The sequence below is a fragment of the Mastigoproctus giganteus genome, chromosome 7 (genome assembly GCF_048544385.1).
Source record: "Mastigoproctus giganteus isolate SK-2022 chromosome 7, ASM4854438v1, whole genome shotgun sequence".
Taxonomy (NCBI): Eukaryota; Metazoa; Arthropoda; class Arachnida; order Uropygi; family Thelyphonidae; genus Mastigoproctus; species Mastigoproctus giganteus.
In genome coordinates, this window is record NC_143581.1 from 16,297,285 (window position 1) to 16,322,000 (window position 24,716).

Below are 24,716 nucleotides of genomic sequence, written 5' to 3' on the forward strand. Positions count from 1 at the left end.
GCTTACCACAGCAAGAGCAATCAACGATCTGGCCTAGTTAGCTTTCTACGCATGCTCAATACTTTTGGCGATTAAAACTTGCGTACAGTGGGGTTCCGGAAAGTAGGACACGTAACCCCGAGCAGCGGTGGGAGGCTTAAGAGTTGATATTCTCAACCAGAACCATCCGTCGGCGCATCGCTACAGCCCTTTTGACCTTGCTTTGAGAAAATCCGCTGCTACCGTCACTCCAGGTATAAATATGGGTGTCAACCCGACACTTGTCAGTAAACGAGTGACCTGCGAAGGAGAAAGTAACCAGCAAATCACACGCAACGCCTTCGTTCTCCCTTCTGTTAGCCTTCCTGAAACAATCCACCCTCCCACTGCATTTTAAAGAGAGACTATGCCTGCCCGATTTACTGCCGGCAAGCTAGAGGCCCTTGACGAATGTGTCGAAAACCATTCGTCATGGATCAGACGTTCTTGGAATGTTTCTCCCTCCAAATTCGCAACGGACACAATTAATCCTATCCGATGCGTGATAGAGAACATGCAACTGGTACCAAATCCCAATAAACAGATGATTTCCCTGTCCATAGGTACGAAAAGAGCTTTTTTTAAAATATTTGTGACGTTTTGTTTTTATATTATCGATTATTCCTGTAATTAATAATCACAATAAACTTTTCACTGTTTTTTATTGGTGAGTTTGCTGTCAATCATTTGAAAGTGACAATTAAATTTTTTTTTTTGTATATTGTTGGAAAAGTTTCTTATCGTTTGCTTTCATGTCTCGTGCTGATATAAAATTTGCATTGTTCCGATTAATTTCACTCATTTGAAATTGACATTTTCAGTGTTTTTTTCTTCTTTTTTTTTTGTTTAAAAGTACTGTTAATCGTCTGCTTCTATAAGTAATCGTCTGCTTATAAGTTTTGGAGAATCTATTTGTCAACTGTAGTGAATCGATATAATTTTTGAATTTCTATAAATATATCTGCTATTATTTTTATTCTATTAATTAGTTTTCATTAGTTTTTAATTTTAATATAAATATATTTTTTTTTGTAGGCGACCCAACTGTATTTGGAAATTTAAAGCCATGTGAACAAATAGTGGACGCTGTAATTTCGTCAATTCGATCCTCTCAGTATAACGGTTATGGACCCAGCACAGGTAATAACATTCAGAATTAACCGCCATCTTCCGGATGGTTTAAGTACTACCAATTTAAATTTAAAAATCCATATATATTTCATACTGTGTATGTATTGTTTATTTCGACTGTAAAATATTACGAAATTGGTGTTATCTAGAAAGTGCTTTCAGAGACCTCTCGTTCGCGTGCGCATCTTTCCCCCAGAAACCTGTCTGTCTAGCTGAAGAGGGCAGGCGATCTGTACTTTATCATAAACCTTGTCATTCTACTAGGGAGATCCAACCTAAATAGAGGTATTTCCAGGTCGTTAGCTGTTGCTTTCTTTCGCGCCTTAAGGCTAATCGAGAGAAAGCTGAAACAGATGTTTGAAAAGTGAGGAATTTTTTTAAAACATCTGTTTGCTGTTATCACTGACGCTGGAATTCTAGTTGGCGCCATCTCTTGGATGAGTGATATGCTATTCTTTTTTTTTAGGCGTCCAATATTTTTTCCCCTCATTGCATGCATGCGTGGTGTTTATTTCGACAGCGGAAGGCCATTTTTTTAAAAAGTATTAGCTATTTAAAAAAAAAAAAATTTTTAGGCGTGCGTCCAATATTTTTTCCCCTCATTGCATGCATGTGTGGTGTTTATTTAGACAGCGAAGAAGGCCATTTTTTTTTTAAATATTAGCTAATAGAATTTCCATCATGTATACGCTTGTAAAAGAATTAAACAGCAAAGCATCTCTGGATGCAAGGAAGGCCTTCATTATTTGTTCTTAAGGAGCTAGAGAGAAAGAGAGAGAGAGAGAGAATATTTTTCATCAAAATGAGAACAGGGTACTAGGCCAGGATGAGATCACTGTGTCAAAGTCACTTACATAATAGACATCTTGATATAATGACATCATCTTTTGCATTTCAGCTATCTATTATAATCGCCTCATTGACCAAACCATTAATTCTCATTATAACTAAATTCAAATAAAGTTAAAAAATTTTGTACTGAAAAATTTGAAAATTTTTGTCTTTTAGTTTTGAACTGTTAGATTAAAAATATCAATTTTAATAATATTTTAATGTTAGAAAGAGAAATATCTTTGTTAAATAAAAAAATCTCAAATTTAACACTATGTTAGATTCAAAAATATCAGTTTTCACAAAAGTTAGAGTCAAAAGAATCAGTTTCAGTAAAAGTTATAATTAAAAATATCTGTTTTAATAGAAAATGTCAATTTAAACGAAAATTAGAATCAAAAATTAGAATTAGAATCAAAAATTAAAAATTAGAAATTAGAATCAAAAATTTAAACGAAAATTAGAATCAAAAATATCTGTTTTAATAAAAAATGTCAATTTCAAGAATAGTTAGAATCAAAATTTTTTTTGCAAACGACAAATGTCAATTTCAACTAAAGTTAGAATCAAAAATATCAGCGTTAATAAAAAAAAAAATGTTCATTTCAAGAAAAGTTAGGATTAAAGACGTCTGCGTTTATAAATAATGTCAATTTCAACAAAAGTTAGAATCAAAAATATCTCTGCAAACGACAAATGTCAATTTCAACAAAAGTTAGACTCAAAAATATGTCAATTTCAACAAACATCAAAATCAAAATTGTCTCTGTTAATGAAAAATGTCAATTTTAACAGATTTTAATGTTAGAATCAAAAATATTCATGATAAAAATAAGTTTTTACGCTAAAATTGAAGAATAAAAGATTAATTTCACTGTTAATTATTAATTAAGAAGAGAAACCTTGCGTTTAAAAATTCTATTATCACGATTAACAACTTATTTGATCCAGTTCTGGTACAAATGAAGCTAATTCTAATTCCTAACAACAAATGGCGCTAAAATTGTCTTCAGCTTTTATTATTAATTATTTTACTTCATTGCAGGTCATGTGGAGGCTCGAGAAGCTGTAGCAAGGTATTGTTCACGTGCTGGAACAATACTGGATGCACAGGTAAGAAACGTTTGTGTTACTTTAAACAAGTTAAGAAAAACAGTGGTTAATTCAATATTTTGATAAAAGATGGCAGCAGTTGTGATATGCCTTTTCAACATAAGAGCTTGCTATTTTTATTCTCAACTCAATCATTGGTTTTTCAATGAAAAATCAATGTGAATGTACACTATCCCTATATCAGTGGGGGGGGGGGCTGAAACAAACTTAGAGCATAAAATGGTTCTTTTGTTGCATATTACTGGTTGTTTGAAATTATTGCAGCAAAAAAAGAGACTGACTCTTGGACCAATCTCAACTGACAGGTGAATGAACTTTTGAGGTTTAGTCCCATTTTATGCAGAAATCGGATAATTACAATCAACATCATTTTTTCCACGTTTTAATGGCAGCTACTCTTGTTTAGTTATTAAATATCAAAAGAAGGTGTACAGCGTCCCGTGATAAGAAAATAAACGTCAACTATGTATATTTGTCAATTCTAAGGTGTAGAAGTATGTCCTTAAAATATGCTACCTTACTTTCCAAACAGCCCTCTTGCTCCAAGTCCGTTTTCTCTTCATATTATAATTGAAATATCATATGATAAATTACAATAAATTAGAATAACTTTACTAAACTAAATTTCATTGATTCACAGAGAAAGAGAGAGAGAGAGAGAGAGAGAGAGAGAGAGAGAGAGAGAGAGAGAGAGAGAGAGAGAGAGAGAGAGAGAGAGAGAGAGAGAGAGAAGGAAATTAAATAAAAGAAAAATACAGATAAAGAAAGAGGAAATGAGGCCTTATTTTCACATATTCACATATTTCCTTTCGTTGTGATTTGTCAGAAGATAAACATTATCTATCCGAAGAAAACCGATAATCACATGATAAACAGGGCTGATTTCTCTTGCGTCTTAGTGGGTCAGCAAACAAGATAAACCAATTAAAATTCTGCCTCCGTGTTCTTCCACAGCTCAGCCTTCTGATCCTACACATTACCAAGTATCTGCCCTGCCTAATGCATGTAACGTCTCGGATTGTAGGCAGCCATAATCCGGATCATCATAAATTAGCTTGGCTACTGCTAAGATGCGAACACCTTCTCGCTCCAAATCACTATCAGGTGATTAATTAAAAAGAAACTACGTCATAAGTGGATGTGACAGATTTACTGACCCCCTATGCCCCTACAAGCGGCTTTATTTGTCTAGACATCAAATGCTGTACTTTCGATTGACCTGACAGAAGTCAGTTTTTCTCATCAGGAAATAAATTTCAAGTATTTAAATATTATAAAAAAATTAAGTTTTCAACTCGCCAAATTTTAATATTCTATATTTTATATTTATTGTGTAACAACATTTCAATTTTAAGATTAAAATAAATAAATGTTTAATTAAGAAGATATTTGTCGATTTTTTTAAATCTCTCTTCTAGCAAAATTAAGATATTTGTCTTTTTTTTTTCAAGAATACCATTCTAAAAAAAATAAGTAGATATTTGTCTTTTTTCAAGGATATTATTCTAACAACATTAAGAAGATATTTGTCTTTTTTTTTTCAAAGATATTATTCTAACAACATTAAGAAGATATTTGTCTCTCTTCCAACATTATTTAATGTCTTTTTTTCAAAGACACTAAATTTCTAACAACATTAGAAAGATATTTGTCTTTTTTTTTTCAAGAACATTATTCTAGCAAAATTAAGATATTTGTCTTTTTTTTTTTTCAAGGATATTATTCTAACAATATTAAGAAGATATTTGTCTTTCTTTCTAAACATTATTCTAACAACATTAAGAAGTTATTTGTCTTTCTTTCAAAACATTATTCTAACAGCATTAAGAAGATAGTTGTCTTTTTTAAAGAACATTATTCTAACAACAACATTGAGAAGATATCTTTCTTTTCTTCAAGAACATTATTTTGAAAACATTAAGCCTTTTTGTCTTTCTTTCAAGAATATTCTTCTAAGAACATTATGAAGATATTTGTCTTTCTTTCAAAACATTATTCTAACAACATTAAGAGCATATTTGTCTTTTTTTCAAGGATATTATTCTAACAACATGAAGAAGATAGTTGTCTTTTTTTAAAGAACATTATTCTAACAACAACATTGAGAAGATATCTTTCTTTTCTTCAAGAACATTATTCTGAAAACATTAAGCTTTTTTGTCTTTCTTTCAAAACATTATTCTAACAACATTAAGAGCATATTTGTCTTTTTTTCAAGGATATTATTCTAACAACATTAAGAAGATAGTTGTCTTTTTTCAAGAACATTGTTCTAACAAAATTAAGATGTTTGTCTTTCTTTTAAAACATTATTCTAACAACATTAAGAAGTTATTTGTCTTTTTTCAAGGATATTATTCTAACAACATTAAGAAGATACTTGTCTTCTTTTCAAGAACATTAAGAGGATATTTCTCTTTTTTTTTTCAAGAACAATATTCTAACAACATTAAGAATATATTTTTCTTTCTTTCAAGAACATTATTCTAACAACATTAAGACAATTCTTAATGTTGTTAAGAAGATTCATAATGTCATCTTCTTTTCAAGAACATTAAGAAGAACAACATTAAGAAGATATTTATCTTTTTTTTATTCTAACAACATTATGAAAATATATTTGTCTTTCTTTCAAGAACATTAGTATAACAAAATTAAGAAGATATTTGTATTTTTTTTCAAGGACGTTATTCTAACAAGTGGATGTTCCCAAGCTCTGGACTTGTGCATTTCTTTGTTGGCCAATCCGGATCAGAATATTTTAGTTCCAAGACCGGGTTTCCCCTTGTATAGAACCCTAGCAGAAGGACTTGGAATTAGAACTAAGTACTACAATTTGCTGGTAAGGACAATTTTCTTTAATAAAACACGTCTTATATTTTTCGCAAAAATTTTACAGGATTCAAATTTTGCAATTTTAAAATTTTACAGATGTACTATTGTTTCTTTAAATCAAATTTCAACAGAACTACACTGATGCCCAAAAGTTAAAAAGCAAACACAAAAACCAGAGTATATTTTTATATAAAATTAAAAAAGACCACAATACTCATCATTTAGGAAAAAATAACAATTTCTCTTTGATTTCACACTCACATTCTTCCTGTAAACAAATCAAAAATGTTTCTGATTTGTTTACTTTTCTCTTTCCTCACATAACTTTTGCGCATCCGGTGTAGTCCATCATTTGGAATTAAGAACAGAAATTTCAATCATCACTGCACGATTTTTAATTGGTTTTTGTAGCCTGAGCGCAACTGGGAGGTGGACCTCGCAGACTTGGAAAGCCAGATTGACAGCCAGACCGCAGCCATTGTAGTAAACAACCCCTCGAACCCGTGCGGCTCTGTATATTCGCGCCAACACTTACAGTCCATTTTGGGGGTTGCTTATCGTCACTATGTGCCGATAATCGCAGACGAGATTTACGATTACTTCGTAAGTTGCTTTAAGATTTCAATTTTTGTCCTTTTTTCTTAAAAATCTCGAAATAATCTTCGATTTCTGTAGCAATTCCAATCAGGTAAGCTTCCCTGCAAAACAGTTGGGTCTAGAGGATGAAGTTGACCATCCAGGTGCAACATAACTTATATAATCTTCCAAGTTATTAATTAAAATGATTCTTTAGTGCAAATAACGCGTCTTCAACCTCCATTTCTCTTTCGTCCTCTTAGGTATTTCCAGGAGAGGAATTTTGTCCAATTGCTTCGCTAACTACCACAGTGCCGATATTGTCTTGTGGAGGATTAACCAAAAGGTACTACACTTGCCATTATGAAAACATTACTTTTTTTAGTGGGTGTATTTGATAACTCGCTTTTATTATATAAAGAAACTTATAATCTAAGTAGCCCTCACGAGGTTTATTGCAAATACAAAAGACTGAAGATAAGATTGTAAAAGAAACTTTTTAAAACTCTTAATAAATATATTTCTCTAAAAACTACACTGCTCCACAAAATCAACAGAACAAAATGTTTTTCATTAATATTTTCTTGTGAACAGCGTTGCTGAAGGCGGATCAAAGGACATCAAAGGTCATCTAAAGGACCATGGCAAGCCATCGTCCTTTAGATGATTCTTTGAGAAGGCAAGCCGTTGGACGACTGAAACAGCCAAGTCCTCGGTCACTTGATGAGCTAAGGTGTGCACTGGTGGAAGAAAGGGATTTCTTTCCACAGAATCTTATAGACAGCCTTACACTGAGTGGACAGAAATCATGGGATATCTTAGGCTACCTAGTAATGGGTGGACTCAACTTTCGCCAGGATAAGGGCAGTCGTACGGCGAGGCATTGAGTCCACTAGTTCACAGAAGAGTTCCACAGGTATTTCCATCCAGGCTTGCTGTACCGCTGTCCACAATTCTGTCGCATTCCTGAGTCCAAAGTTGGAACGGACCTCTCCACAGCATCCCAAAGATGGACCACAGGGTTCATGTCCGGTGAACGGGCAGGCCATTCAACTGTGGTAAAATTCTCTTCGAACGACGTTCTAGTCACCACGGTTCTGTGGGGAGGCGCATTGTCCTGCTGGAAGAGTCCATTGCCCTGGGGTGCACGATGATCATGAAGGGATGCAGTAGTCTGCAAAGATGAACAAGTGATCAGGACGGTTCAGAGATGCGTCTAGACGTACCAGAGGTTCCAACGTGTGCCAGTTGAACACGCCCCAGGCCATTACCGACCGTCCACCTGCCTGAACATTTCCTTGTTGACATGACGGGTGCATAGCTTCGTGCGGTGTCGCCTGATACGCACCCTCCCATCCTCTCGAAATAACTGGAAACGGGACTCATCGGACCAGGAGACCCGTCTCCAATCATCCAAGGTTCAGCGTCGATGTTCTTTCGTCCAGTTGAGGCGTAGAGTGCTGTGTTGTGGTGCTAGCAATGGGACTCTGATGTGGCGGTGGCTCCCATAACCTATAGCGGCTAATGATCACCTAATGGTCTTGGTGGAGACGTTTCTGGCGCCGCCCTCGTTGAAGTCAGCGTTGATTTGTGCCACCCTCGCTCTCTGTGCAATTTCTGTACTACCTCCACGATACAGTGATCCATTCGTTGGTCATCTGCTATTATCCCTCTTTCAAAGTCGGTTAACTCACGACGTTTATCCATACTAGCATCGAATTACCGTCTACGTGAATGCAGTGTACCTATATACCTGCCAAGAGGTCGGTTCGTCCACTATCGAGAGGGCTGACAGCGTCGCCACCTTGCCCAGGAACCAGGTATCCCATGAATTCTGTCCTTTCAGTGTATATTGAGCATGTTCCACCTCTGTGAGGCCTGTTTAGCTGTTGTATGAATCATACGCAGTACTGATGTCATGTGATCATATTTTCGAGCATCTTTTATCGATTCTGTACTGCGACCTTTTTGGTAATTCTTACACTGGACATCCCTATAAATGTCTCGTCATTTCGTTCTTATTCTATTGTACACCACCCTACCAAATTTTGTCCCTCTTCATCGCAAGCTGCGCGGATTGCACCTCTTTTTCTACGTGTTCTGTTAATTTTGTCGAGTAGTGTATTATACTATTTCTATTTTCAGTGTGACATTTTTTTAATAAAATTTTTCTCTTTCAATGCTGCATTGGACCAGTCCCACTTTTCTGACTATTTCTGTGAACCGTTCAAACCATCCTGAAGGAGCATTGCTTGGTACTGATCATTAACAACTCTCATAATGGTGCCCTCCGTCCCATCTTCGATGTCCCTTATGAAAATCCTTCAGAATGCCATTTGTATCTAACTATCCCGGGAGTGTACTCTTAAATCATTGCTTCCAAGATTTTCTCCACCACTGAATTCAGACCATGCGGTCTGTAGTGGTCGACTTCAATCTTAGAACTGCATTTATGTATTTGGCACTTGTCCAATCCAAAGGAATCTCTTCCGTGTCAAATGATGCCCTCGTAATTAACCTCAATGGCTCGATACAATCTCTGCCCGCATCCCTCAAAATTATTGGGTATATGCCATCAACTCCAGGAGCTTTACTTACCTTTAGGTTTACATTTAGACTTGTTTCCACAGCTTTATCTTCCCACTCATTTGAAACGTTGCCACTCTCAGAACACCTTGCCAACATCGGCTGTTGGCAAGGTGTTCTGAGAGTGGCAACAAACAAGTATTCTTGAGATTTGTCCAAGCATTTCTTTGACCGATATCATCAGATAAACGCGTATCTATGTTACCCTTCTCCCTTCTAACACCAAGTTCTAATTTGAGATCAGTACACTCCATACATCGGGTGCAAAGAAGAGAATCGTCAGTTGGGCTTAGTTTATCTATTAGCCCGGCCTTAGAACACAAGCGACGAACTCATGACTCACACCAGAAATGCCCGCAGGTATTTCCATCTGAGTCATGAGGTCCTTGGACGAAGTATTAAAATTGAATTTCGTAACAAACAACCATTATTTATGTAAAATTCTCCAAGCCGCACCCACTTGTCGTGACCAATTATTGATCGATTCAACCACTTTATTACAGTTGTCTTAATTATTCCCGATTCCCTTCGCTTCAAAGGTGGTACTTGTACATATTTCCTCTCTGATATTCTCTGTCAGAGACTTAGTAATTTTGAATCTCCTCTTTTCGATCTTCTCTATCTTATAAATTCTCCAACCAATTCTGTCAAATCCATCTGTTGTCTCTGTAGTTCTCCCAACTCTACTAATCACTTGAAACTCTTTGAAACCTGATTTTCTCTGGTCCAACTTTCCTAAGAGCAAGGTAATATTACTTGGTGATTTTAATGTTCACAAACTCCAGCTGGCTTCCGTTTTCTGGTCACACGGACCCAGTTGGTCGAGATGCTAAGTGTTTTGCAATTAATCACTTCGTATAGGTTGTTTATTTACCCACCAGAATGGCAGACAATCCTGACCACACAGCCAACATTCTTGATATTTTTTCTAGCCAACGACCCTTCCAAGTACACGGTCGAAGTGAGTGTACCTCAGATCACAACTTAGTCATGGTCTCTTCTCCAATGGAGACTTCCTCTCGTGGCCAATTCTCAACCGAGTATTGTTGGCATTACAAGAATGCAAAATGGGACGACCTGCGAGATTTCTTCTTTTTCTTGGACGGATTCCTGTTTTAAATATTCTGATATCAACGTTTGCTCAGATTGTGTCAGTGAAATTATTCTTACAGGAATGGAATCCTTTATCCACCTTAAAACCTTGACCTTTACTAAACCTTGGTTTTTCAACTAAAGCTCGCAACAATTGTAAAGCAGCTATTAATCAGTCCAAACTAGATTTTGAACACGCTAAGAGTACAAACCTTGCTTCTTGTCCAAACAGTATTCGAGCATTCTGGTTTCTTGCCATAGCTATTGGCCGCAACTTTTACCCATCTCTACTCCCACCTTTGTTAAAAGCTGATGGTTCTATTGCCACCTTTGATAAAGATAAAGCTGACCTACTAGCATCCTACTTTCCTTCTAACTCTTGTATTGATGATCTAGGTAAACCACCTCCTACCATTCCCAGTACACCCCATTCAATGCCTCATATGGTCTTCCGTCAAAAGGACGTCAGAAGAATTTTGAACAAGCCTGGTGGCAAGCATCAGGGCTTGCTGGTGTTCCTCCACCGCTGTCAAAACTTGTGCTCCTGAGCTTACTCCTGTTCTGTGGTGCCTTTTTATAATTTCTTATTCCACTGTGGTTTTCCTTCTGCTTCTCGGTATTCCTCAAAAGGATTTGAGGAATACCGAGTCCTAAGCCATCCAGAAACCTTCCATCTGTTCAATATTTGCCAATATGCATTTCCGTCAGTGTCGTTCCACTGGTGATATTCTGGCTTATATTACCCATTTATGGACAAATTCAATGTAAAAGTTGGCAAAAGTCTGCTTTGAGATGTCAAGAGCAAAAGTTGCTCTTGACATTTCAAAGGTTTTTAGATCGTGTTTGACAAAAAGGTCTTCTAAATAAGCTTCCATCTTATGGTTTGCCAATTGTTTTTAGTAATAGGTTATCCAGTTTTCTCTCCGATCGCTCACTGAGGGTGATGGTAGATGGCTCTCTGTCTTCTAACTTCTCCACTAATGCCGGTGTCCCCCAAGGTTCAGTTCTATCCCCCACTCTTTTCCTCTTGTATATCAATGACCTTCTTCCATTGACTGGAAATCCTATCAATAGTTTTGCCGATGATAGCACATTGCATTCAACTTTCCATTTTGAGAAACCTTGTCCTGCTCAATCAGCTTCAACTTCTCGAAAATCTGCTACCAATTCCTTAAATGCCGATCTTCAGGTAATTCTCCAGTGGGACAAAGACAACTTAGTTGATTTCAACCCTTCTAAAACTCAGTCTTGTCTTATATCTCGCAAAAAGGATTCTTCTGCTCCTATGCTTATCTTTAGTGACACTCCGATTTTTAGGCAAAATGATATATCTCTTTTGGGGATTACACTGACTTCTAATCTCTCTTGGCAGAAGCACATTACAAATATTGCTTCCTCTGCATCTAAAAAACTTGGTTTTCTCTTTCGCTCTCGGCGTTACTTTTCTTCCAAACAGCTGCTCACTCAGTACAAATCGCAAATCCGCCCTACCATGGAATTTCGGATGGATAGCATTCAGAAAATAAAGTAGCATACTGAGGACAATATTCCAGTTTGTCTGAAACAAGATAATGAACCAATGTATACTCCCACCATGGCTTATGGAAGTGAAACTTGGGCACTCACCGAAAGAATGGAAGAGAAACTGAGAACTATACAGCGAAGAATGGAACGAATTATATTAGGAATCAAACTGTTGGATAAGAAGAGAAACACATGGATTAGGCAGCAAACTAAGTAAAGGACATTCTTATCAAAACTAAAGAACTAAAATGGGCTTGGGCAGGACACATAGCTCAAAGACATGATGACAGATGGACTAAGAAAATAATAGAATGGTACCCAAGAGAAACCCTAGAAGACAACAACGGAGATGGACAGATGAAATTCAAGATTCTGCGGGCAGTAAATGGATGGTCATTGCACAAAACAGAAGGAACTGGAAAGTTGTTGGAGAGGCTCTCATCCTGCAGTGGATTAAGAATGGCTGATGATGATGAGGATCAATTCCTCTATTAAAATATTATTGGCTATTAAAATTTAAATAATTTTTATACAAAAGAAAATTTTGCACCAGGATAATCGTCGAATTATTCCTCCTGGGATAAAAATTACGCGATCTTTTTGTTTCAGATTCCTTGTTCCTGGCTGGAGAATTGGCTGGATACTAATCCACGATCGGGATGAAATATTTGGTCCATCGGTAAGATCAATTCTATAGATAACGCCATCTATTTATAATTTAAATTTATTGGATAACTTCTAAATATATCATTATTATATAAAATTTTATATAATAAATTAAAAATAACAATGGTATAAAATTAATTTAGTTATTCATCTGTTTATCAGATACGTCGAGGTCTTCAGTCCCTGTGTCAGAGGCTGATGGGTTGCAATACCCTAATTCAAGGAGCCCTACCAGCAATCTTGAAAGAAACTCCAAGTCAGTTCTTCAATGAAACCATCAGTGTAGTAAAAGTAAGTCATGGAACCAGAGTCCTAAATATATCTCCTCTTGATTGATTGTATATAAGATTAAATGTCTTGTATCTTATATAAAATCTAACCGACTTCTTGGGCATCAGGATGCTTTGTCCCATGGCAAGTTTTTCATGTTTAATGGGACTTTGCGTTGTATTTAATTATTCAACAAATTTATCTTACCTTTTTCGACAGACTAATGCTGAAATAGCGTATGCTATCCTGTGTCAAGTGCCTGGATTGAGACCAGTGATGCCTTCAGGGGCCATGTACATGATGGTACGTAATGAAGCGTATGATAACTGTTTCTGTCTCCTTTTGCATCTTTCTCCTTTGTGGACATTGAACGAATTGTTTAAAGCACTATGAATTCTTCTGCCAAAATTAGATTGGAATAAAAAAATTATATAATTTTTAGGTTGGGATCGATATGCCCCGATTTCCTGAGTTCCACCACGACCTAGAATTCGTCGAAAAATTGGTGTCCGAGCAGTCTGTGATGTGTCTACCTGGAATGGTAAAATACCACTATTCAAGACATTAATCAATTACATTATAAAAAAAATAAATTAAATGAATCAACCACCTATTTGTAAATTCTGTTTTCTTATTTATTTTTTTTCAGTGTTTCGACTACCCCAACTACATTCGTTTGGTGCTCACCGTCCCCGAAGAACAGGTTAGAGAGGCCTGCGAGAGGATGAATGAATTCTGTCGCTCTCATTATTCTCTAAGACTACCCTCCACCAACAACACCAACAACATGATTTTGGACAACAAGGTGCCAATTGTTGTGTAACCTTTTTTTTTGGTAACTGCTATACTTTCTACTTACGTAGCACATAAGATCCTTTGTGGTCCTTTCATTACAAAGAGCCCACTAAAATCTGCTAAAGGTTATATTGATCTAAAAGAGAAAACACTACAATCATGTACCTACACCCTAATAGGATCAAAATGCCGAGAAAGTACTGATTTTGAAGAGGAATTAAAAAAAGAGAAATAATACTAATAAAATTAGGGAAATTCCTATTATGAAGATGACAGTTTAATGGTGGCTCCATCTATCGACCATTTATGTAATCATACTCCTAAAACTCTGTTATTGTATACTGTACAGTGATATAAAAATCAAACGATCAGATCAGTTTAATATACATACACATGCACTGCCTTTGCAAAAGTTTCCGGACAATCAGAGACCAGAATGAAGTTTTTTGTTAATTTTTGAGTGCTCCCAAGCATAGTTTCTAACGAACCTCTATGTTATGGTCTGCAGATATCATAAACTGTTCATGACCACGAAATGCTTGAAGAGTAAAAGTATAATATGTTTCATTAGACATACATTTTTGTATATTATCTGTTGGAAAACGTAGAAATGTAATGTATGGATTTTTAAGATATATTTTTGGCCGGTATATTTTTTTGGAAAGGCATGTATATAATATTTTTAAACAGAAATTTTATATCTGCAAATTGATAAGAAATTAGTAAGTTCAACAAAGAAAAAAAATACGTTTCACTATCAGCATTAATTAGTCACCATTATTTCTGTACACGATGGAACAAAAAGAAGTGTAATTGTCTATCGTATCAATATATTATAATAATTAGTTCATCACTTGTATTTATTTTTTTAAATATGTATTATTAATAAGAAAGCGTTCGCAGAAAATGTTTACTTATGAGATTTGACAAGAATATGTTTCCTGGCACTTAATCCAACGGGAAACATTATCTCGAAAAACATCTGCAAACAAATGCAACGTTTTAATAATTTTTATGTAAATGAACTGCACGTTGTAAGAGAAGTCTGTTTTATATGATTTGTTTGTTTTGTATATATATATACATCCATCTATCTATATACAGTATATATATATCTGTGACCTTTTACAATGTGTACAGGTTTTTACTGAATATATTTTACTACGCCCCCAATTTTTACATGCCCTTTTATGATGGTTATATTCCTTTGTTTTAAAATAAACTTTATTTTTATATGCTGTACTAACACTATATTTTAAACAGCTCTGCTTTTTATGAAGACTATGTATATGTACTGCAGTATATTTTACTGTAAGTTTTAAACATTGTTTTTTGTACGTGGAAGAGAATTTTTTTAAAAAATACCTTTTATAATGATTGTTGACACGATATTTTTGTGAGAGTTTATGCAGAGCAGAATAAAGTTGATTTTATGCATTTTCAGTGAGCATTGTTTTATTACCTTGATGGTTTAGTTCGAACCTATCTCAATAGATGTCGCAACACAAGTTATTTCTAATTAGTTCTAATTTATCTCATTAGATGTCGCCACCAGTCACACGAAGTTCTGGTTATTTCTAATTAATGTAATTATGATTATGCAGGGCACAGAGAGTGGCAATTAATTTTATAATATTTATTAAAGTTATAATTCACTTCACCTAAACATATTATATAGTTAATATTAGATTCTAGACTTTTAGATTTATAACATAATTTATAACGATGCACGGTTATTTTGTTTTTAGTTTTTTTTGCACCCAGACAACAGAAAAATGCACATAATTAAAAAAAAAACCATTAATTATAACCTTAATTATTTATTTTAAGGAAAATTTATTTTAAATTATATTAAAATTTTAAATGATCAATATTGTTCATATTGTTAATTATCATTATTTAAAATTATTCTTATATTTCAAATTTAACAAATTTACCCAATTTTTTCAATTTAATTTTATTAAATTAATTTTTCTATTTTAAAATATTTCAATAAATTTCATTTAATTAAATTTAAAATTTAATAAATTACCTATTTTCGAAAATTGCATAAACTAATCGAGGGACATCGAAAGCAAATTCAAAACTGGAAAAAAATGCAACAATAAATAAAACAAAAATAATAAATAACCATAAAATAAAATAAATAAATAAGAAATGAGTAAAACAAGCAGAGCAGCAGAAAACAATAAATAATTGGCTTCTAATCAATCTTATATACAGACAGCATCGAGTTGTTCTTATTGCACTCAATAGATGGCGCTACTGACTGTTACAGTATTAACAAATTAAGTATGCAGCAGGTGGTTAAATATGGTTTTTCAACTTTTCTCGAGTTGCTCTCATTGCACTCAATAGATGGCGCTACTAACTATTACAGTATTTAGTATGCAGCACGTGGTTAAATAGGGTTTTTCAATTTTTCTCTTTTTATTTTTAACGAAACAGTTCCTTTAGCAATACTTTTAATAATTTTAAATTACAATTTTAATATAAATCATATATTTATACTGCAAGGGTATTTACAATTATAATTATGAACATTTTTGTTAATTGTACATCAAACCAACTTGTTTATTGTTAAATGAACGTTTTGGGAAACATTTGCTCTACTATACTGAAAATTCCAGGAGGAACTCTCCTTAAAAAGCTAAAAATAAGATAGTTTTTTAATAATCAAGTGTGTAAAGGGCGGGTATAAAGACCATTCCCACTTTTAAAAATTAATAACTCCAAAACTGTAGACTGCTCAGAAAAACTATGAATTCTGGGCTCCCTTAGCCAAGTTTCCAAAAGCCCACTTGATCTTTAAAACCATACAAACCAGCCATCGGGCCACAGGCTCTTTTGGCTCCATCGCTGAGACAGACTTGGAGGTATGGTGGTTTCGTTACCTGTTGTAGCTCTAGTTTAAAGGACCAAGTCTGGTTAAGTTAATTTTAAAACGTTGCCTAAAAAATAAAGTTTAATTAAAAAATTAAACTCTACAAGAATGGCGATCGTCTTACTGGTTCTTTCCAAGCGTATGAAAACGATAAAAAATATCTCAAGACGTTTGTGAAAATTTGCTTTCAGCCAGAGGCTACTTGATTGTTGGTACAAACCTCCATTTAATGTTTTGAAAGTGGATAGTTTGAATTTAAAGAGTGTCCTTGGTTTGTAGTAGGGTTTAGGAGCATCAGGAACTAAGGCCATATTGATCCGTTTATATTGGTTGTGTTCTGAGGTCGATTTTCAGTTTGCTGAACGAAAAACCATAGATTCTGGGAGAAAAACCATGCTACCCTCACCAGAGAACTACTAACTCAGCCATGTGAAAAAGACCACATAAAAATTCCTCACGTCATCGACGGGACTCGAATTCAAGTCTTTTCCACCCGGTTTGGGAAGGACAGCTATCCGACCAACTGTGCTACCCACGAGGACTTAAGGACGGATTGGAGAAATTATTAGAGTGGAAAAACAGTTGAGTAGTCATTATTTTACAGCTGATGATTTAAACGTAATGTTTACAGTCATTTACCCTCAATTCTTTTAAATTTTAAGGACCCAGGCTATCAGGGTGGTGGTGTTGGACACCTGAATTTTGAAGGCAACTGTGGAGTAAACAATCTACCTTTTTGATTTCTTATTCAAAAATAATTGTGGACACGGAGATTTGATCGCCAGTGATGATTTGCTAACAATCCTAGGATGTCTTTGTCTAAACTCAATGAAAGATCTGTGGAATAATTGTGAGACGTTGAATTTAAGGTTTCAAAATACCGCCAATCAGTATGTGATAATTATTGAAGAAATAATTTAAAAAACTTTAAACCAAAACATGAATTTTGAATTAACAGCCAGATAATAATATTATACATTACCTTACCAAAAGTAATCGAATACTATCTCGATTGAAAAAATATGAGTTGTAATGAACCATGATGGAATCCATCCTGGACACAAGACAGATTTCAACTCATTCCAAAATACGTTCGAGTGGAGTCAAGTTTGTACTCTTGTCAGGTTAGCCATTGCGAGTATAACAGTGGTTATAATCGTCATCCCTCCACACCGTGTAGAAAAGGCGAGGATGCAAATCCCATCAATAACGCAAGAAACTTTTATGGACTTCTTCCACACCATAGCAGAGTTAGTGGAATAAAATGCAAGAAACTCAAAGGATCAATAGTGATTTGGGGTCGTGACTTCGTCATCTTCCCTGCAGCCGTGATCGTGCTCATTGCAATTTCAATGTGTTTTTTCAATTTAAACAAGAGCTCGGTGGAAAACGTTTTTCGGATGATACAGAAAATTATGCCAAGTATAAAATAGCTGAAATTCATATTCACTGGTTAGTGATGGACATGTTTTTTGCACAGCAATTTTCAAAAATAACGTGAAGAATTTTTATGGGCCTGTTCACCATGTGGCCAAGTTAGTCGGTCTGAGAGATAGTTAGCTGAAAAAGTTTGTTGTTGGGTTTTAAATGCATCACCTTTACAGGTAATGCGTTTAAAACCCAACAACAAACAAAGCTCCAGCTGGTAAAAAGTATTGGTGTACCTAATAAAGTGACTATCCAATGAATATAAACAGAGAGATTAAAACTTTTTATTTTGACAACAAACGCTACTCCGCGTTCTTAAATGGATCTGTCATTTTATTGTTAATACTGATGTTAAATTTTAGGTTTTAAAAAAATCTTCAGATCTTATCTAGAAGAATTTATGTAAAGAACCGCATGTTCTGAACATTGGTGTGCAAAACTTAAGGACCAACACTATTTCTAAAGGTTACAATCTGTGGCGATTTGCATAACTGTGGCCGTTCAATAGAAAGCTGGTGCACATGCAAAAATTTGAATCTTGAAGAGAGGGCTCACAGAAACAAATAAAAGCAGCAGTTCAGCAGTTATGTGAAAATTACCGAATAGTGACCAAGATTGTTACAGACGTTCGATTGGTTTCATATAACGACATGACCAGTAGATAACATGACTTTACCACGGGTCAAATAATTGGGAAACTCGAGGAAGGTCGAAAGTGCGAGGATTGTGGTTGCAGAGTTCGGTATCGCCCAAAGCATCGTCTCACGTGCGTGGTCGGCCTTCAGAACGACAGGTACAGCTGTTCGAAGGACCAGTGGTGGTCGTCCAAGAAAAACAACGCCCAATGATGACCGCTATATACTCCTACAGGCCAAGAGGGACCGACACCAGACAGCGGGATCCATTGCAAACCAGTAGCACAGGTGCACAGGGCGCGGGATATCGCGGTTTACTGTGGCCAGACGACTCCACAAAGGTGGACTGTTTGTCAGACGGCCAGTACGCTGTGTCCCTTTAACAACTGCCCATCGGAGACACCATTTACTGTGGTGCATCGAACACAAGGACTGGACAGCAGCGCAATGGGGTAGGTACTCTTTGCTGATGAGAGTAGATTCAGTCTCAGCAGCGATTCTGGATGTCAGCTAATCAGGCGAGAGGTTGGCACACGGTATCACCCCGCAGACATCACTGAAAGGGATCGATATGGCAGTCGAGGTGTTCTCGTCTGAGGAGGCGTTATCTTGGATGGACGTACACAGCTCCAGATACTGGAAGGCGGTACTGTAACTGGTGCACGCTACTGTACTGAGCTAATTCTTCCTCATGTGCGTCTGTTCCGAGGTGCCATTGGCCCCAAGTTCATGTTTATGGATGATAGCACCTCATCGCACTATGGCTGTTGATATGCTTTTGGAGAGTGAGGACATTTTTGTATGAATTGGCCTGTCCGTTCCATCGGTCTAAATCCCATCGAACACATATAGGACGCTCTGGGGAGACGCCTAGCGGCACGTGCACACCCACAAGAAAATGTTCACCAGCTGAAGATGGCGCTGACAGAGGAATGGACGATGTTACCGCAAGAACTTATCAACAACATTGTTCTTAGTATGGACAGGCGGTGCAAAGCCTGCATCGACATTAGGGGGTGGCCATATCTCCTACTGAGGACCACCTCTTCCCTTTGTTCCATCTTTGGCAGTGATGCATCTGTATCATGGCAGCCAATGATACAGATGCATTGTATGTTGCCATTTTTGAATAAAATCCCTCTGTACCGTTTTGTTTCCGTTGTGTCGGAGTTGTTTCCTTCATCATTTCTGTACATCACGAGGTTCCTTTGGTATGCTTTTCTCATATCCAGGCCACTCCTGTGAGAAGCTACAGGTGAAGCTATAGAAGTTAAACCTGACTGGTCCTTAAGTTTTGCACCCCAGTGTAGAAATTATTCATGCCTATAAAAACACGGGTTGCGACCACATCACTTCATACCCGTTTTTTGGCTTGCTCAATTGAAAAGCCACATCTCCAGTGCTCAGGATGACAAGTCATCGTCTTTTAGATGATTCTTTGAGATGGCGGGCCGTCGGACGACTTGAAGCCGGGAAGTTGCAGGCGGAGGTGGCACATTGCCTTAATGTGTCATGCAGTGTCCTTTGGCCACAATGGAAGCAGTTTCAGGAGAGAGCAACCATTACAAGAAGAGCTGCCCAAGTTCGTCCGAAGGCTACGTCAACCAGAACAGACGGCTATTTGGCTCTAATAGACGGAATCCAACGATGTCCTGTCATCAACTATCTCTTCAGGTTGCTGCAGCCACAAGTGAAAACATTTCAAACCGGACTGTGTTAAGAAGGCTCAGTTCAAGTGGGCTCTATGCGAGGAAGCCAGTGGCTTGATCCCATTAACCCCAAACCACCGCAGAGCTCGTCGAAACTGGTTCCTTGAGCATGTGACTTGGAGTCCTGACAAATGGGGTCTGTCTTCTGATGAGTCCCATTTTGGAGTATACACAGGTTCCAGAAGTTATTTCATCTGGAGGCAATGTGGAATGCTGTACAATCCTTCCAACAACAGAGAAAGGGATACTTGCAGTGGAGGCGACGTTTTTGGGTAGGGAAGAATAATGATCAACAGCCACATCCCTCTTCTTGTTTTTGATACAGGTACCTTAACCACGCAACGGTACCGAGGGATAGATCCTCGAACCCTATGTGCGACTTCTTAGTGGTGCGGTTGGCCCAGATTTTCTTTTCATGCACGACAACACCACGGCACACAGAGCTCAACTGATGGAGGAATATCTTGAAACTGAAGATATCCAACGACTGCTGTGGACAACTCCATCAGCAAACTTAAATCCGATCGAACATGTGTGGGACAACCTTGGGCATTGCATTATAGACTGATAGCCAACTGCACGGTCACTTGGTGAGCTGAGGTCTGCGCTGGTGGAAGATGGTATTTGTTGCCACAAAATCTTATAGACACGATTATATCGAGCGTGGTTCCGAGCTGTCAGCCCCCTTAGTCGTTGGACGGGACCATACGTCGTACTAATATTATGGGAACATATTTTCGAGCATCTTGTAATGTGACCTTTTTTCAATTCTTATAAAACCCCCATAAATGTCCCTTATACCAATCCGCTGTCTCCTAGTTTCATTGTTATTCTATGGTGAACCATCATACCAAATTTTGTCCCGGTTCATCACAAGCTGCCCGAGTTACACCACGTGTTCTGTTAATTTTGTCGAGTAGTGTATTTGAGTATCACTTTACTGTTACTTTTTTTTTATCTAGAGAATGACTGTAGACATGCTGTGACGTGCTGCCATCTATAGGAGTGAACAGAAATTACTTTATGTCTCAAATTGGACAGTCAGAAACAATTTGGTGCTGATATTAAAAAAAATACATCTGTTTAAAACTAATAATTAAAACCACTAACTATTAATATTTATTTCAGGTAACTACATCAATAACTTGCTCTCACTAGAAATTCTCAATTCGTATTTCCCATTCTATGATGAAATAACGCGTTGTAATTCCATATATGAACAATAGATGGCAGCACAGCTTCCCGCCTTCTTACTCTAATAGCACACGCACACACACATCTAAGATATCTCAGTGGATAGGCAGGCAAAACAGGCAAACACTTCCATTCGGAACATTGGGTTTGTGACCCCTTTAATCTGGTCCGAACTCGGGTTTATGATTGTTTTCTTCATAAAATCAGATTTTTCATCAAGATAACCATAGAATGTACATCAGTTGAATACGATATATTGACCTCTGTCGGTTGCCTTGGTGCAGAATGTACACACCTACACGCACCACACATACGAGATGCGACTATTAAATAAGGAGACTGTTGAAATGAACTAAATATAATGAAATATTTCGTATCGTACAAGTTATCCCCTTCAAAATAATTGCCTTGGACTTGCGCACGCACATATGAGTGCCCTTAAGTACACCTTTCAGTTTAGGAAAGAGAAAAAAGTCACCAGGTGCTAGGTCTGGTGAGTAGGGTGTATGTTCATACACAGGGATTTGTTTTTTTGATCAGAAACTGGAGAACAGAGTGTGATGTGTGCTATGTGTGCTGGAGCATTGTCTTGGTGGAGCATCCAACCATCCTTCAAGAATTCAGGGTCTCTTCCCTCGAACTTTTTCCCTTGCAGTATGTTTGAATGATTTGGTGGGACGCATTCAGCCATAATAATTTCTTTAATATTGAAGAAAAGAAGCATGGTTTTGGGCCATACTGAAACAGCCAACTTTCATTCCAAGTAGTTACAGTACTCAGAAAGTCTGAATCTTCTTCAGTTTTTTTTCAAAACATCTTCATAAACTTGGAGTCTTTCATTCTTTGATCTTCTTCTTTCAAAATTTTTGACACCACCTTGACGCAGATGTTTTTTCAATTTTATGTGGGCAACAATATTCCTCACAACACTTAAGCACGTGCTGCCTAACGTCTTCGGTTTGCAATTAATCATGATTGGTAGTTTTACATTCTGAATGTTGATGAATCCGTGGGCAGAATATGAACTCAGATAGCATCTCTGGATTACACCAAACATTTAAATATCCAGTTAATAATGAGGGGTTACTTTGATTATGGAAGGGCCAGGAAGTGGTCCTTCCATAATCAGTGAGGGGGTGGGGAGGAAACCGCGCTCTCAAATACGTATATAAGAAAACGCAGCTGCCTTCTGTCCTAGAAATACGGTGTTTGATCAATCATGGATTCCTCAGATAACCAGTGGTACCTTGGCAAAACTGAAAGAGAATACCATCGAAAACATCAAGCAGAACGGTTTGGTATGTTTATATTTGGATATTGTACAGTTTCATTTCTAAATTCCATTGGACTTTTGATTTCTTTGAAGATTTAAATTTCGGGCAACTAGCTCGAAATTTGAATTTTAATTTTTCTTTCAATGTTAAAATAGTTTTAGAACTTTTCTTTAAAGAATGATTTTCTATTTTAAGTTTAATTTTGAAAATTCTTATGGAGAATATCTTAAAATAATGATCTACAATTTTGATTAAATATTTATTACTTTTTTTAGTGTGCAAATCAAATTTAAATCTACGTAGAAAAAAAAAATCAGTTTTTTCTGATGAAATTAACAATTATTTCTCGTGTGGCATTAAAACGAATGTGGCACGAGAAATATTATTGTCAGTTTCATTTGAAATTGTTAAACGCTGCACGTGAAGCATTGTTGCCTCTTTTTTTTCCGATTTGATTGTTTTTTATGTGGCACGCGAAATATTGCTGTTAATTTCATTTGAAATTTTGAAAATTTGCGCGAGGAGTATTGTTGATTTCAATAGGAAGTTTAGAAATTTTTTAAATATGTTGTTAATTTAATTAGGATGTTTTGAAATACTTTGAGTAAAGTGTTAATTTCATTGGGAAGATTTGAAATTTTCAGCAAGAAATATTTACTAACCGAAAAAGTTAGTGCAAAGCATCATTTTAGTTCGCAGTAAATCGCCAAAGTAGGTGAAATTGCATCGTTTTGCTACATCATATTGGGAAGGTCTTCACAACGAGTTGCCCTGATATTGCACTACCTCAAATAACTAACATTAGTCTTCTCTTCTGTCTTGGTGCTGGTGCCGGTGCTATAGAGCTACAAAGTCTACTGTGATTAAACAGTTGTTACAGGCTCAGCCTGCTGTCCTTCTGATGATGTCTAAAGCATGTAGGGCAACATCTACTGTGGCCTTACAGGTCTGTTGGGAACACTACCAGTACATTATGGGATCCAATAATCTTAAAAAAGCACGCCCTGTTTCCTTGGAAGATGGCAGCTTGATTTGAGTGCTTCTTTGACTTCTGAAAGGAAAAGACTGCGTTCCATCTACATTGAAAAGTTGCAAAGGGATTGGAATACCTCAGACCTTGGCGTAACAAGGGAATTTTTACCTTTAGTTAGACAGTTCAAGAAACAAACATTTTTATGGTTTTCTCCAGGATTGCACAGCCCATTCCTGCTGTGGGGTCATGGTAGCATTAATAGTAAAAAATTTAAATTGGGACTGTCTTCTGCTGCACTTTGTGTGGTGCTGAAGAGAACGTGGATCATAATTTATTTGATTGTCGCTACTATTTGGACTATAGACAAGAACTTCAACTTATTGCAGGACTCTTCTAGTGAAAATAAATCCTTGCTGGTTCAATCTGAGGTTGCATTTAATGATCTTAATACATTTGCTACGCGTGTTTTCAAAAGGAGAGATGAATTTCGATCAATTAACTCAAGAAAGACTTCTTCTTGTGACTCTGTACCTCAAGATCAGTGTACTGAAAAGTTATTTGTAACTACGAATTCTCACAATGTCTACTTCTATTAGATGGTAACAATGCTCTGCTATACATTAGGACTACTTTTGGATTTCTACTGCCTCTGAAGATTCTTATATTTGATCCTTGGGAAAGCTACTCCAGTGGATTTTCCTTTTGGACTTGTATTGTCCGGGGAACTGCTGAGGCCAACTTGAACTTGCTATTCATTGTACATAGTGTACATATTTGCTAATACAATCTTGCCCTATAAATGGAGTGTCATGGGGTGAATTTGGTCCCTGATCTTCGGATTCTTTCCTCAAAGAAGAAATGAATGTTCCTGACGAGCTTTGGTTGCTGATCCTGATATTCAGGATGGGATTTTTGGTAAGATGCTAGGTGCGTTTTTGTGCTCTGTTCCCTCGACTGAACGGAGCACAAAATTTACACGCAAAACTCTTCACGCGCATGATCATAATGTAGTTCAATATTAGGGCAACTCGTTGTGAAGGCGTTCACAATATTAGATTTAACAAAAACCATGTTATTTCACCTACTTTGGTGATTTACTACGAACTCAAATGATGCTTGCAAACCTTGTTTGGTTAGCAAATTTTCTATAGTCTGAGGCTTTCATCCCTAAACCCCTTTTTA

General features: G+C 36.5%; 1 protein-coding gene across 1 annotated transcript; it reads left to right on the top strand.

The window, feature by feature from the left end:
- Window positions 1–385: 385 nt before the first annotated feature.
- LOC150082579 (tyrosine aminotransferase-like) lies at window positions 386–13,465 on the top strand. The gene is made up of 11 exons (XM_090377840.1): window positions 386–581; window positions 1,054–1,158; window positions 3,026–3,093; window positions 5,777–5,935; window positions 6,340–6,531; window positions 6,768–6,850; window positions 12,316–12,385; window positions 12,535–12,663; window positions 12,862–12,945; window positions 13,085–13,183; window positions 13,292–13,465. The coding sequence occupies exons 1-11, from the start codon at window positions 386–388 to the stop codon at window positions 13,463–13,465; spliced, it is 1,359 nt and encodes a 452-aa protein (XP_090233966.1).
- The last annotated feature ends 11,251 nt before the right edge of the window (window positions 13,466–24,716 follow it).